The sequence below is a fragment of the Stegastes partitus genome, unplaced genomic scaffold (assembly GCF_000690725.1).
Source record: "Stegastes partitus isolate 25-593 unplaced genomic scaffold, Stegastes_partitus-1.0.2 Scaffold216, whole genome shotgun sequence".
Taxonomy (NCBI): domain Eukaryota; kingdom Metazoa; phylum Chordata; class Actinopteri; family Pomacentridae; genus Stegastes; species Stegastes partitus.
The window spans coordinates 42,824-56,826 of record NW_007577947.1 but is presented as its reverse complement, the minus strand read 5'-3'; the positions used below and the strand labels follow the sequence as shown (position 1 = coordinate 56,826).

The following is a 14,003-nucleotide window of genomic DNA, read 5'->3' as shown; positions in this document are numbered from 1 at the left end:
CTCACCTCCTCCTGCAGGCGCAGTACCCCGTTCTGGGGGTGGACTGCTACATGCCTGTCATCGACGTGTTCTCTGGTAGCTGCAAAGGAAACCTCAGGGTCGTCTTGGCAATGGGTCGATCGGAGCAGATAGTCTCCCTCCAGCGCACAAGAGATGAAGAACATGATTCTTTGTCACATCTTGTGAGACCAGTTCATCTGCTCGATCACCAGCCACATTCTCAAACAAAGGTCAGTGTAAAATGCTTTCAACATTTTTGTTGTACACTTGTCAAGCAGAATTTTGCCGGTAGACATAACCTTTAGTCTAAAAACCTGTATCTTTCGTTGACTATCTGAAGCGCCTCAGGTCCCCCTTACATGGAAAAGGCCTTCAAGTACAAGTTTAGAGGAAAAGTCACTGCTGTGTGACTGAGAAAAGTCACAAATGAGTAAAAGCAAATAACCGTAAAATGCTGTTTAACCAGGATAAATAAAGGGTTTGACTAAAAGAAGAAGATTCATGGAAATCTTACCCACTAAAATCCAGAATTCCTTATTTCATATCAACACCATCTCAAAAGGCTCAGTGCCTCCCCATTCTCTGATGCTACTCATCTTGAATAACAACACCTATTTCTAAATGTGTGTGCAAATATGTAAACCAAAGAATGTCGCACCGTGCTTGAATGAGTGGCCATGGACAGGAATACACACTAACTGCACTGACAAGATGAAAAAGTTCCTTTCACTGTTGTGTTTCTGCCTCAGGTGAATGCAACACAAAAGGAATCTATGAGAGAACATGTGTTTGCGATAAGAGTGGAGAGAGTCAGCGGGCTGACTCCTCTGCAGTCCACAGTGTGGGGTGAAGCTGACTGCTACATCCAGTACAGCTTCCCCTGTCAGGAGGGTGACGTTTCCACGATTCTGGACCACGACCTCATAGAGAGCAGTAAGGCCATTAAAGCACATAAAACCTTCAACCTGAGAGGACTCTGCTGCCTCTGAATCCCTCTAACATGAATCTGATCTTCGACAGGCGTGAACCTGAAGCCATTTCGAACCACAACCACTCTCTGCATCCCTGATCCGGTCTTTGGTCACACTGAGACTCATGTGCTTGTGGCTCCTGAAGGAGTTCCTGTCCAGAGGCTGCTGCTCAGCTCTCTGTCCAGTCGAGGCCTGAGCGGTGGAGGAGGCGTCCAGTTTGAAGTGTGGTGCAGGTTGTTACTTCTTGATTCATCTGAAGAAGATTTGAACTTTACGTTACTTAATATATCTTAAAAGTTGAAATGCGAAATAAGATTTACCCACAAACTTTTACTTCCTAAGATAAATTGTGTCAGATTTATGCCTCCTTGTCTGAGTGTTGCTGCTATATAAGGCATCCTACTGTGCACCCTGTGAGAAACCATATTTTTAACTTTACTCTGAGCTTCATGAGATAAACAGAGACTACAGTTTGTTTGTTTCTTTATGTTGATTTGTGATTTTTGTCTCCGTTTTACTTCTTGAAAAGGACGTTTTTATTGAAGCATCAGTGTTTTGGTTGTGAATGTACAAGATGTATGCTATCTGTGTTATTACTGCTTAAAGCACTACTTCAGCTGCCACTGATAGTAATTTTGATTGCAGTTTAATGGCTCACCGGCTAAAAAATTGTGCCTTCTCACACCCCAGTCATTTGACTTGTTGGTATACTGTGTCTCTGCAGATATTACTATCCCAATGTCAGAGATCAGCTTGTGGCCAGAGGGATGCTTCCTCTGTCCAAACTGTGCGCCATGGTCACCATGCAGAGACAACATCCAGACGAGGCTCAGATGTTCTCCCTGCCTCTGATTCCCAGGACGGACGGTCCAACAGGACTGCAGCCTCAACCCTCAGGTACACGCATACATCCAGTAATGACAGTAAAATATTATAGTTCGATACACATTTAGTATCTGCATGTGGTGACTGATCCTTTCTGATTTTCAGGTTTGCTGGATGTGTGTATTCGATACAAGCACAGACCTGTGAGACCTGAAGGGCAGGCTGGTAGAGGAGCTGCCTCTCGTGTTGTGACGTTGGTGGTTCAAGTGCACAGAGCATCGGGTCTGAAGACAGCAGCGAGGTACGACACTACACTGACCTCTGCACAGATTTAGGAGTTTTTTTTTTCATGTATGTGATGTTAAACAAAATGCATACAACCAGGGATTTAAATAAGAACTGACACTTATGTACACACAACTGGGAGGTTTCTGGGAATTCAGTATGTAGATATTTTCTCCAACTTTCTCTCTGGAAAGCTGTTTGCTTGAGTAAATTTGTGTGGATTCCCAATTGTCAGACAACAAATGGGAAAGTTCTGAGTGTTGTCTACGTGGTTTCCTCGCTAAAATACGACATTTAGATACCCTTTATTAATTTAGCCTTCTAGCTATCAGTTGTTTTAGTTTGTTTTATTTGCAGAGTTAGAAACATTGCTGACACATCTGCTAGCAGAGTAAAAACTATTGATGTCAAGAGAAATTCCTGTTGATGTTTTGTGTGTGTTTTGAGATCAGGAAATGATATTTTGCTCCATTAATTGGAGTCTCAGCAGTGAAGATGTTAAAACTTCACATCTTCAAACTGAAAGTATTTGCTCATTTCTTTGTTGTATTTGTCGACTGCATGTTTGTTTCACATGATGGCTTATTCTTATTCTGTTTCAGGGTTTTATCAGAACAAGATGAAAGGTTTGGTTACTTTGCTGGTGTCGGGGTGAACACTTTTGTCACGGTGCAGCTTTCCTTCCTGCCTGAGAGTGAGAGGAGATGCACTCGTACAGCAGCCAGAACCTTCTGCCCCGAGTTCGACCACCACATGGAGGTTTCCTGCGATCTGCTGCTTCAGAGGAGCAGCGGAGAAACCTGCAGCCTGGCTGAGCAGCTGGAACAGGCTTCTGTTGTTTTTACTGTCTGGAACAGAGACAATCGCAAAGGTTTAAGCTTATTGTCTTTATTTAACTCTACGCAAACATTTAACATGAATGGTTTGTGCTTTTTGCACGAGTAGTACTTATGATGAAATGATCATCTTTTATCTTTCGATAGTGATTTTTACTTTTACAGCGTTTGTATACACAGTTATAAAGACCTCTCACCATTAGTAATTTATTATCAGTTGTCAGTTGGATTGAAAATTACAATTATGTTTTTATTTGTCTTGTCAGTTCAAGAATACCTGAATTCCAGTGGGTTCCTAAATGTGAATATTTCTCAAATGTTCTTACTCTTCTGGGATAATATTTCCCACAACTTTGAGTTTTGGTCTGTTGTTGAAACAAAACAAGAAATTGAATGTGTCAGGTTGGATCTGAAAATAGGATGAACTCTTCATTTTTTCAAGAGGATAATTATTTTAAAAAATCATTGACAGATTATTAAATAAAGAAAATACTCTAAGTTGCGGCCTCAGTTTATGAATATCTCTGAACATATTGGGACTGAACAATTTATTTAAATATGATCAAAATCACAATAAGTAAATCACAGTGGCTGCATCTGTAAAGTAAAGGAACATGCTTGTTTTATACAGACTGAAGCAAAAAGCAATTTCAAATTTGTTTCAGTGGAAAAGAAATGCAAGATTTACTGTCTCCAATTTTTTTTTTTTCTTTACCTGTTGCCCAACTATAGACATTGCTAATGAACCAAATACATTCAAATGAATATTAATGAGCTGACTACATTTTCAACAGCTGATGCAAATAGATCCTAGTTTGTGATTAAGCATTGGCATTGCTTTTGGGCATCATAGTATAAAGTTTTTCTACAATGTAATTTTAAATTAGAAATCTCATAACATTATTTCTGAAAGATTCCGTTAATGATATCTGTATGTAATATTTGTTCTGTCCTGTTTGTTGTAGCTTTGGATATTTCCAAACCTAAAGATGTGATCTTGGGCACCGTGAAAATCCCACTGGCTGATCTCATCCACAAAAGAACAGGTATGTTGTACTTCTACCGATTTCTGACTCAAGCAGCTGTTCTTTCATTAACATTCAGTCACTGTGTTTCTGTTTCCAATAACTAAGGTATTTCTGGCTGGTTCGGAGTGTATATAACTCAGGAAACAAGCTCTTCTCAGCACCAGCACGTCTTGGTCGGAGGCCTGGAGCTCTCCGTCTGCTTCGCTCACCACTCGGACAGAGAAAGAGTCATTAAAGCTGCTCAGGGTTTGGGCTGGGAAATGCCCCACAAAGACAGTGCACTGCAGGATGATGAAGAGAACTGGGAGGAAAGCTTGAGTAAACTCTCTTTTACTTTATCGATGCCCAGAGTGTGGATACCGGTCCACTGTTTGCTTCTGCCGGGCCACAGTGAGCTCCAGCGCTCCACCTACTGCTACTTCAGGTACAAGTTCTACGACCAGGAAGCCTTCTGCTCTCAGATGAAACACCCCTGTGTGGTGGAGGGTGGCGAAGAAGACCAGGCCACAGTGAGCTTTGAAGGAAGCAGAAGTGTGGAGCTGAGGAGCACTCAGCCTTTAACGTGGTATCTACGAGAGGAGCGGCTGGAGGTGCAGGTGTGGGTTGCCTTTAAGAAAGACAAAGCCAGAAGACCCAGCGACACAGACCGACTAGTGGGCTCAGCGTTTGTCGATCTGTCGTCTCTGGCAAAGACGCCCAAGCAGAAGCTGACTCTCAGCGGTATGAAATAATTAGTAACACCTTCATTTAATGAAACACTTTAGTATAATCATGTGTTTATTTCAGGGTGTAATAAGACTTACTGCTTTACAGGAGTTTACCCGCTGTTCAGACGCTCAGCAGCAGATCTACAAGGAGCAGCTCTCAGAGTTCACATCACCCTGACGGCAGGTTCTGATCCCAGGGGGGTTTCTGGCGGAGCCGACACCCAGCTGGACTCTGACAGTCAGGAGGAGCTCTTACTAGAAGAGGCCGAAGCAGCAGATCGAGTCCCTTCGCCCACCACACCAAGAAAAACGTTTACCAAACACATGAATAAATCTTCCAGATCCACTCCAGACATCACGTCTGTGCAGCACATAGAAACAAGCACAGATGAATCCTTCCCTGTGACCGTCGCAGTGGACCGAGCCATGCACCTCGATCTGAAAGGTACATTTATGACCTGAATTCTTGTTTTTTTCTTTTACATAAAGCACCATAGGGCTGCACAATGGATCGTGTCAGCATCAGCATTGCGATGTGTGATGTTTTTGTGCTTGATGCATAAGAACACTCACACTGTTCTTGTTTCGCATGGATAACCTGCCACAGATGTCTGTCTGATAGAACATGATTTACTCCAATTTTAAAGCCAAATCTGAATGCCATCTGAGCAACATGGATGCCACTGAAAGTCTCAGAAGCAAGGACGTGGTTTTTTTTGGTTATTTTTTATTTTCTATGCAGATGCACTCCCCTAAAAAATCACCTCAATCTTTCTAGATTATTAATTCTTTGCAAATAGTGATTCCAATCATCTAAGTGAAAATTCCTGTTTTGTTTTGTTTTGTTTTTAAATACTATCGCAGTATAGAAATTGCATTAAAAACAAAAAATCACAATATTCTGCAGGCCTACAGTATGTTACTAGTGATGAGTGTGTGTTTCTCTGGCAGGCTGTCCTCTAGCAGAGCGCAGTGAAGGATCACCGTGCTGCTGTGTTTCATATGTCACTGCTGACTCTGCTGAACCAGTGTCCACCGCTGTCGTATCCAACACCGACTGTCCCGTGTGGGACCACCAGCACGAGTGCAGGTCGAGTTTCATCGCAGACGTCAACTTAAATCTGTTGCTACAGCTGATTGAATGTCAGAATAACGTGTTTGCTAACAAATTTCCAGGCTTTTGAAGCAGCTGCTGGTTGATCCACAACAGTCTCTGGTGTTCAAAGTCTGGCACAAAGGAGGTACAGGAAGCAGCTTCACGTCACGATTTGTGTTGCTTTGATCTGTTGGATGTCCTAATTCACTCTTGGCTCGTTTTGCTTCCACAGAGATAGAGAGGGTAATTGGATTTGCCTCTGTAGACTTGTCCCCTTTACTCTGCGGGTTCCCGTCAGTGTGCGGTTGGTACAACATCACAGACTTCAGTGGTCAGTGTCACGGCCAGCTCAAAGTGTCCATCACGCCATTGAGGGGAGTCCAAGACCTGCGTGAACAGAGAAAAACTGTGACTGAAGAAGCTGCCAAAAGCTCACCGGTCAGAGCGCTGCAGCTGTACAGAGACGTTCTTACACTTGGTGCCTTTTCAGATTTGAAACCAACCAGAGTGTGTTTGACTTACAGGCTCTGTTCCAGGCTGGTCCTCTCAGCTACCAAACCACAGCCACGTACAGCAGCTTCCCCACTCACATCAGCAGGTACACCGAGCAGAAGATCTCGTCCCCCGACCACTCAGACAGGCTGTTCTCTGAAAGGTTACAATGCACACATTTCCAGCCCCACATGCTGAAATATACAGTCTACCACTGTATTTATCGCTTGTTGTACGATTGTCACAGATCCAGTGAGAGTGATCGCCACTTCGAGCACATGGACAAAGTGCGTCTTTACCATCAGAATCTGCAGGAACAAACAGCGTCTCAGTCTGTTTGCAGCAGCAGTGGCACTGACATCAATCCCTCCAGCTCATTCTTATTTTCAACTCTCAGGTATTAGTCTTCAGATAGACATTCCCCCATCACTACTTTGTTTTTTACAACTGGGCTGTGAAAGTGACTCTTTGTTTTACAGGAGAAAGCTCAGTGAGCTCGACAACATTCAGAAGTACTTCAGTCGTAAGCTTTCAACGCCCACATTCCCACCTATGACGGAGCAGGACTACAACACCAGACATGAGGGGCACAGGGACTCAGAGACCGACACAAGTCAGCTGCTCCTCAAGTCCAACCAGTTAGTTGGAGAAGTCAACAACATCATTAGTGGTGAGCTGTGTCTCTGGGCTGTAGAGGTTTTATTTAATTCCTGTTACTGATTAGAAGGTCTGTAATTATCTGGTACCAAAGAAACACCAGGGAAACTCTAAATTGAGTCTTCTCACACAATATGTGACAGCGAAAAAGTTTGTAAAACATGTGGAGTAGATGCTGCATTACTTTATTATTAGGATTCCTCTTGGCCAAAGTTTTGTTCCAGTTTAACCATCCTTGGCTGCTGACCTGGAGTTCATTGTGGACACAGTCTGCTGTGTAGCTTTCACATTTTACCCATAAAAGGAAGCATCACTGCACCTTCTGATGCTCTGAAGATTAAGCAGTGGTGCTGCAATGTCAACCAACAGAATGAAGTCTTGCAGCTCTACTATTTATATCAAGTCATTGTACAGTTCTTGTTACATTAATTTTAGATGCTGGTGTTGATAACTTTCTAGGTGTGACCAGGTCAAAGCCAGTAAAGTTTCGCTTTTCATAAACACAACACCAACTGATTTAATTGCTTGAGGGAATCTGTTTTCAAGAAAAGTGTGACAGTTGGTGAAATGTGTTTGTTTTCTTGCAGAAAATTGATAAAACACTCCTCATGCTGTGTAAATATGAGCAGCTATAACCAGCAGCTCGTTAGCTTAGCACAAGGCTAAAAACAGCGAGCTTTATTGAACTGTCATGATACAAACATGATTTAATTAGTCAACTTTATACCTTTGAACGAAGCCAGAAAGCTAATAAGCATGTTTCCAAAATGTCAGGTTATTCCTTTAAGACGATTGTGTTAATTTTTCTACCAAACCCTTCATACTTTGACTGTTCACTCAGGTCTGCGAGGAAACCCCTTGGAAACGATTCCCTCCAACCCACAGAGCAGCTCAACAACTTCCCCTGTTGGCGACAACAACATTCAAACTTTCCCTGACAGCGTTTCCAGTCCAAACAGAGTTTCTGATTGTTCCCTAGAAATCCTATCTCCTCAGCCATCGCCGCTTCCAGAGATGCCTGAGGACCAAACGGACTCCGAGCCTGAGGAAGAAAAGGACAAACACGAGGTGAACATGTCCGAGGATGAAGACGAAGAACAGCATGTTTGCAGACGGGACGAGGAAGATGATGATGATGAAGAGGAAGATGAGGATTACGAGGAGGTTGTGGTGAAGCCGAGGCCTCTGAACGACGTCACATCGTTAACAGACAAAACCAGTCCGTGGACCAGCATCATGTCGGAGCCTGATCTGGTTTCTCTGGGAAGTCTGGAGGCACCAGAGGAGCCCAACATGAGCGAAGATGATGAGGAGAAGCAGATGGTAAATCTGGAAACTCATGACTCCAGTCGGAAACATAACAGTATCAGAGAAGAGCAAAGTGAACACCAGAGTTTTAACAGATCAGACGAAGACACTTCAGACGCAGAGAGAGATGATGAGCGGACGCTTCAAACTTTAGGTGAGCGACAAACAAAAGAACCCAACAGCCCCGACGAGGGCTCAGGAGACAAAGGTTCATCAGCACCTGCACAGGACGCCACGGACACCCACAATGCATCATCCTCCCTGGACAATCACCTCCAAACGTATCCTTGATCCGTATCAGCTAATTTATTTCTGGCTGTCACATTAAGTTTTCGCTTTTGGAGGTGAGGTCAGAGGTAGACGTCACATGTGGTCACTTATATAACTAAGCAGTTTTCATCATCAGAGAGTGAAATTGTCTTTACATGGTGTGGCTGTCGCTACACAGACAGATGTGAGAAGGAAGAACATGACGGGAGGAGGCATGATGCTTTTCATAAGCCTTCCTTCCTTCCTTGCTCACTCACAGTCCCCTCCAAATCCATTTTTATATTTTTGTTATCAGAGTTTTAAACATGAAACAGTTGTATGTAAAGTCAGTGAAATATGTATAAATATATGTCCTGAACAGATGAGTTAAAATATTTCAACTTGAGGAAGAAATCTGTATCTTGTGGGTTCATTAGCTGACTTCATGAGAGTGACTGAAGGGAAACAATGGAAAGTTACTGCTGAGCTGTGAGATCAATCTGAGGCTGAACTGAACATAAAGACACACTTTTATAACATTACTCGCTCTCAGTTTGCAGCTAACAACCGCACAGTTGGTACATTAATATTCAGGGCAAATAATCACAGACAGGCACAAACATGATATAAACTCCATGAAGACACAAGTCTATAGATCCTTCATTTAGGTCAAATTAAGGCCTTAAAGTGACCATTACATCCTTAAATCCATCTTTATAATGTCTTAGAAATGCTACAGACGCAGCAGAGGAGGTTTATGTTTCATTTTTTTGTGTTTTAAAAGCAGATAAATGATCCTGCAGCTATAGATTTATAAGAAAACACAGTGAGACATTTAGAATTGTCCTAATTTTAAAGAAATACTTTTTTTTTTTATTTTTTTTTTACACATACTGGTAATTCAGTATTGGAGGACAAAGAAATGGTATTTTAAATAGTCTTAAATGTAGCTTCTGTAAACCTGCAGATACCCTGAATCATAAAACCACTGCGTTGTTCGACACTTTGATGTTTGAAGGGAGATTTAAATGTTCTTGTTCTTGGTGTTCTCATGAATCTTTGACTTTAACTGACTAACATTACACCGTCGTGTTCTGTTCATATGTTTTCTTTAACGTCCCGCATTAAGCTCCGTCCCCGCTGAAGTCCCTAATTTCTTCCTCCCTTCTCACCAACTGGAGGCGTCGATGCGAGCCATACGTTTAGCTCCTTCTTTCTCCCAGACACCCGCCGACCCCGTGAGTATTTCTCACCAGTTCCACTCCTGGTATTCACACTCACTGACGCTCTCCACCTCCTTCTACTGTTCACTGCCCTCTCAGTGGATATCTGCATATCTTGATGAATTACACCCTTGAAGCTTCAGCAGTGTTTGATATGTGCATTCATATTTGAAGAATTTATTACTTAAGATCACTTAGCGGAGAATTTGTCATAAATGAGACACTGAGCAAATGACCCAGCTGGCATTCAAAAGCAGTTTTATTAATAGATAACTTTTCACACAACGCGCACAAGAGTGGTGACGCTGTGTACTAAGTGAAGTTCACTGTAATTTAAGCCTTGTTTGTGCAGCAATAAGACGTGGAGGTCCACCCACTGTTACATAATCGGATACTGTTTGCCCTTAAGAACTGCAAAATGTGCATCCCAGTTTGAAAAAGACGCATTTTTTGTTTACATGATGGACTGGATTGAGTGTGACTTCTCTCTACAACACTCAGGAGGAGGTTTTACCGTCATTTGAGGTCAATTGTTGACACTTTTCTGATGCAGAGTTAATGCAGCACCACCTGTCATGTTTCCTTAGTACCTCGTATCCACAGCCGTTAGCTTTGGCAATGATAGTTTCATCAGTTATAAGATCAAAAGAATGACGTGTGTTTACGTCCCAGAGAGCGTTACCTCGAGCACACAGGGCTGTGATGTAACCGAATGTCTGTGGTTTCTTTTTTATTGCCTGAATGAAACCGTGTTAACCGTCATCATTACCAGTCAGGCGTCTGAGCTGACCAGACTGTTACACAATGAAAACAGATGGGCAACAGGTGGGTTGTGTCTGAAGCGTCCCCTCATGAGTCGGGCTGCAGGGGGGCTGCTGTCAGTGGCTTGACTCCAGTTTAAGGTTTAGTCTCGACCTGATATCCAAGCCACATTATCGCTTAAGTTCTCTATAATTTTTCTGTTTCCTGCTGCCAGAATGGTTCAACTGTTTAGATTTATGCAGCTCAGATCTTCATTTCTAAAATTGTCACATCTTTTCCTGTATATGTTCTTTTAAAAGCAAAACTTTAAAACAATATATATATAGGTGTTACTTATTCATTAATTATTAATGTCAGAAACAGTTGCTTATTATCTGAGAAGCTTTAAGAAGGATATGCAGTTTGCCATAAATATAGAAGTCACAGAACCACATACTAAGTCAGCACCATTACTCTACTGGTGGTCATCCTGTAGGGAGTCTGCACAGCTTTTAAAAGGCATTAACAGGTGTATACGCTGGATGTCCTGCTCAATTCAAGCGGCAAGAGCAGCGTCTACACCTACCTTGACTACATGACTGATACAAACACATGTTCAATCTTAATGCCAAGCAACTGAGTGAACAAATGCCATAAAATATACGTAACATTCAGCAGAGCAGCCGGCAGGTTGTGGCTCCTAACATTTATCTTCTCTGTAGCATTGTTATCTTGTCAGCAGTTAATAACAATAAATCCTGGTCGCTCTGGCGCCTCCTCCAACTGTTTCCCCTCCACTCAGAGAGCACATTTACAACTTTACAGTTTTATTTTAGAATGTGTTTACACGCTCGAACATTTATTCTCTCCTGCTGCACAGTGACTCAGATATACGAGGTTGTCGGAGACTATGAGTAGCAGACGATGACGACGCTGTTCGCTCTTTGTTTTTCCGCCGCGTCAAACTAGGGATTAGGCAGGAGTTATGCATATGTATCACTTGGTGATGTGGAAAAGTAAATGGAAGATAAGACTGGACTGTAAATGAGGCGTTTCAGGCAGGTAAGGAGAGAATAACTCCCTTTGGTGTCGACTTTAGCTTTGTAAGTTAAACAGAAAAGTTAGAACACACTAAAGGAACAGGAAGAACCCCAAAAAGCATAATGAGGGTTTTTAAGAGGTACATTCCTCAGGATGTAGGAAAGGCAGGGCAACCAATGATACGTGTTGGCAGACCAACCAGTCTGACTGTCAGATGATACTGCAGTAGGTTAAAAGGAAACTATACAATGATGCAATATGATTGGATTACTTCTAATAATCTTACTTATAAATATTGTGATTCATTGGTGTTTTTAAATTGATTAATAATAGAAGGTCATGATGGCTGCAAGGTGGCTCGGTGGTTAGCACTGTTGCGTCGCAGCAAGAAGGTTGCCGGTTCGCGTCCCGGTGGGGGCACCGGAATCTTTCTGCGTGGAGTTTGCATGTTCTCCCCGTGCAGCGTGGGTTCTCTCCAGGTTCTCCAGCTTCCACCCACAAGGTCCAAAAACATGCTGAGGTTAATTGGTGATTCTAAATTGTCCGTAGGTGTGAATGTGAGTGTGCTTGGTTGTCTGTCTCTAAGTGTAGCCCTGTGATAGACTGGTGACCTGTCCAGGGTGTCTCCTGCCTTCGCCCTAAGTCAGCTGGGATAGACTCCAGCCCCCCGTGACCCCAGTGAGGATTAAGCGGTGTATAGATAATGGATGGATGGAAGGTCATGAGCTGAAGTGCCGTGGGAAGATGTCAAGGATGATAATAATATATTTATTTGAATAACATCTTTCAAACTGGTGTTACAAAGTGCTTTTACATAACAAACCACAGCTGCAGCACATAATATATAAATACTACTACAACTACCATAACAATACTAAAAAATGATTTAAAGTTTAGTTTTAAGAGGCGATTAAAAACGATATATGGTGAAGACAATGGTTCAAATAATCACATATTTATCACTTGTGCTGCTAAGTTGTACAACAACATGTAACCATGAATACAATTGGAAACATCTGAGGTCACAATAACACCAGTGAGAACACAACAACACAGATGAACAGTAATTGCTCTGCCAGAGTGCATGCTGGGTAACCACCAGACACACCTTCCCCTCACGTTTCTGTATAGAACCGGTTCAGACTTGTTACTTGTGGCTGATCTGAAGATTCTGTTCTGCAGACCGACACGTGAGGAGCCTGTTTAACTGTTTGTCCATCAATAACGTTAACCAAAGAAAGGCTTGCTGTGTGTGAGGATGACGCATGACTTGACACACACACCTCAGACTTTGTTTCTGTCCCACCCTGTAAATACCACTTATTCATTTATCATTTATTACCTTGTTCTGAAGTGAAGGCTCGTAGTTTTATTGCTGTATTCATGTGTCTGCGTTGATCCTTCCAGGACCGGAGAGCTGCGGTTCACAGCGTTCCTCCTCGCAGAAACCCTCGACAGCGCCCCGACATGTCGCCTTCGTCCAGGAAGAAGGAGGCAGAGAGGATAGCAAAGATATTCGCCGCTCACTTTGATGAGACTCATTAAGATTCTGCGGTTTTCTATGACTGACTGCATTTGATCTGTTCTGTGGTTTCAGGCCACAAAACCATCATGTAAATGAAATGTAACATTTTGTATTTTTATAAATAAATATTGACAGTTTTCACCACCAGAAGCCTTTTTTCGTGTTTTGTTGATATTGAATGTGTCGCTGCTGTTTGAACTTGAGCTTGTAGCTGCTGTGTTTAGAAGCTTAAGTAGTACATTCAAACAGTATCTGCATGTTTAAACCTTTTGTGTTGACAGCTTGTGTTTGGAGACTGTTGCTGCTGTTGAATCTTCTTCTTAGTTATAACACTTTGGTTGCACAACTGGTGGTATTACTGAACTTCAAATGCAAGGTGTTGCAGATTCACGGCTGTATGTTCATCCTGCAGGTATTAGGATGCCAGTACAACCAGTAAATATGGGTTTTAAGACACAAAATGCTAAAGAGGCACTCAAGCAATTTAGGATGGCACTTTCATAAAATTTGATTTTGTGTGAACTTCATCCAGCATCAACCAAAAATAGACTCACAGACTCTGCTTTTGCTTTTAAAACTGGATCCCACATTACAATTTAATATCAGCTTTTGTTTCTGTATATCAAACGTAGACTTATTTCTGGTCAAACTGTGCTGAAGTTTGCATCAACGGCGTTCAGATAAAAACTTGTTTTCTCAAGTCCAAAGCCAAGAATCACTAAAAACACCAGGAGGGTTGATTGGCAGATGTGACAAAGCTCAAGTAAAATGATCTTAATGGAGAAGTCAGTGGATTTCCCCAGTAAGAAGAACTTTCAAAAAAACAGATCAATGTATAAAATTTAAGAGAAAAAAACCCAATTGTGTCTTTAATAAAAATCACTATAAAGTGGATGATAATAAATAGTTTTAAAAAATAATAACACTTGACACAAACCCACGTTAGGAACATAGAATGCACAGTCATGTAAAAATGGAATAAAATACAGAAATAAATAAATACATGCATTTCAACGTTT

At 42.1% G+C, this 14,003-nt stretch overlaps 1 protein-coding gene across 1 annotated transcript in view; it reads left to right on the top strand.

Annotated features, from left to right (window-relative positions):
* Positions 1-13,131, top strand: part of c2cd3 (C2 domain containing 3 centriole elongation regulator) — a 19,952-nt gene extending 6,821 nt beyond the window's left edge. The window contains 18 exon segments of the mRNA XM_008280965.1: positions 1-230; positions 750-933; positions 1,021-1,204; positions 1,696-1,868; positions 1,962-2,097; positions 2,684-2,952; positions 3,883-3,963; positions 4,051-4,665; positions 4,759-5,097; positions 5,604-5,742; positions 5,829-5,893; positions 5,981-6,186; positions 6,273-6,403; positions 6,488-6,637; positions 6,720-6,910; positions 7,739-8,486; positions 9,584-9,692; positions 12,867-13,131. Coding sequence (XP_008279187.1) covers positions 1-230; positions 750-933; positions 1,021-1,204; positions 1,696-1,868; positions 1,962-2,097; positions 2,684-2,952; positions 3,883-3,963; positions 4,051-4,665; positions 4,759-5,097; positions 5,604-5,742; positions 5,829-5,893; positions 5,981-6,186; positions 6,273-6,403; positions 6,488-6,637; positions 6,720-6,910; positions 7,739-8,486; positions 9,584-9,692; positions 12,867-13,004 — 4,088 coding nt within the window. The 3' untranslated portion in view covers positions 13,005-13,131.
* Positions 13,132-14,003: the final 872 nt, after the last annotated feature.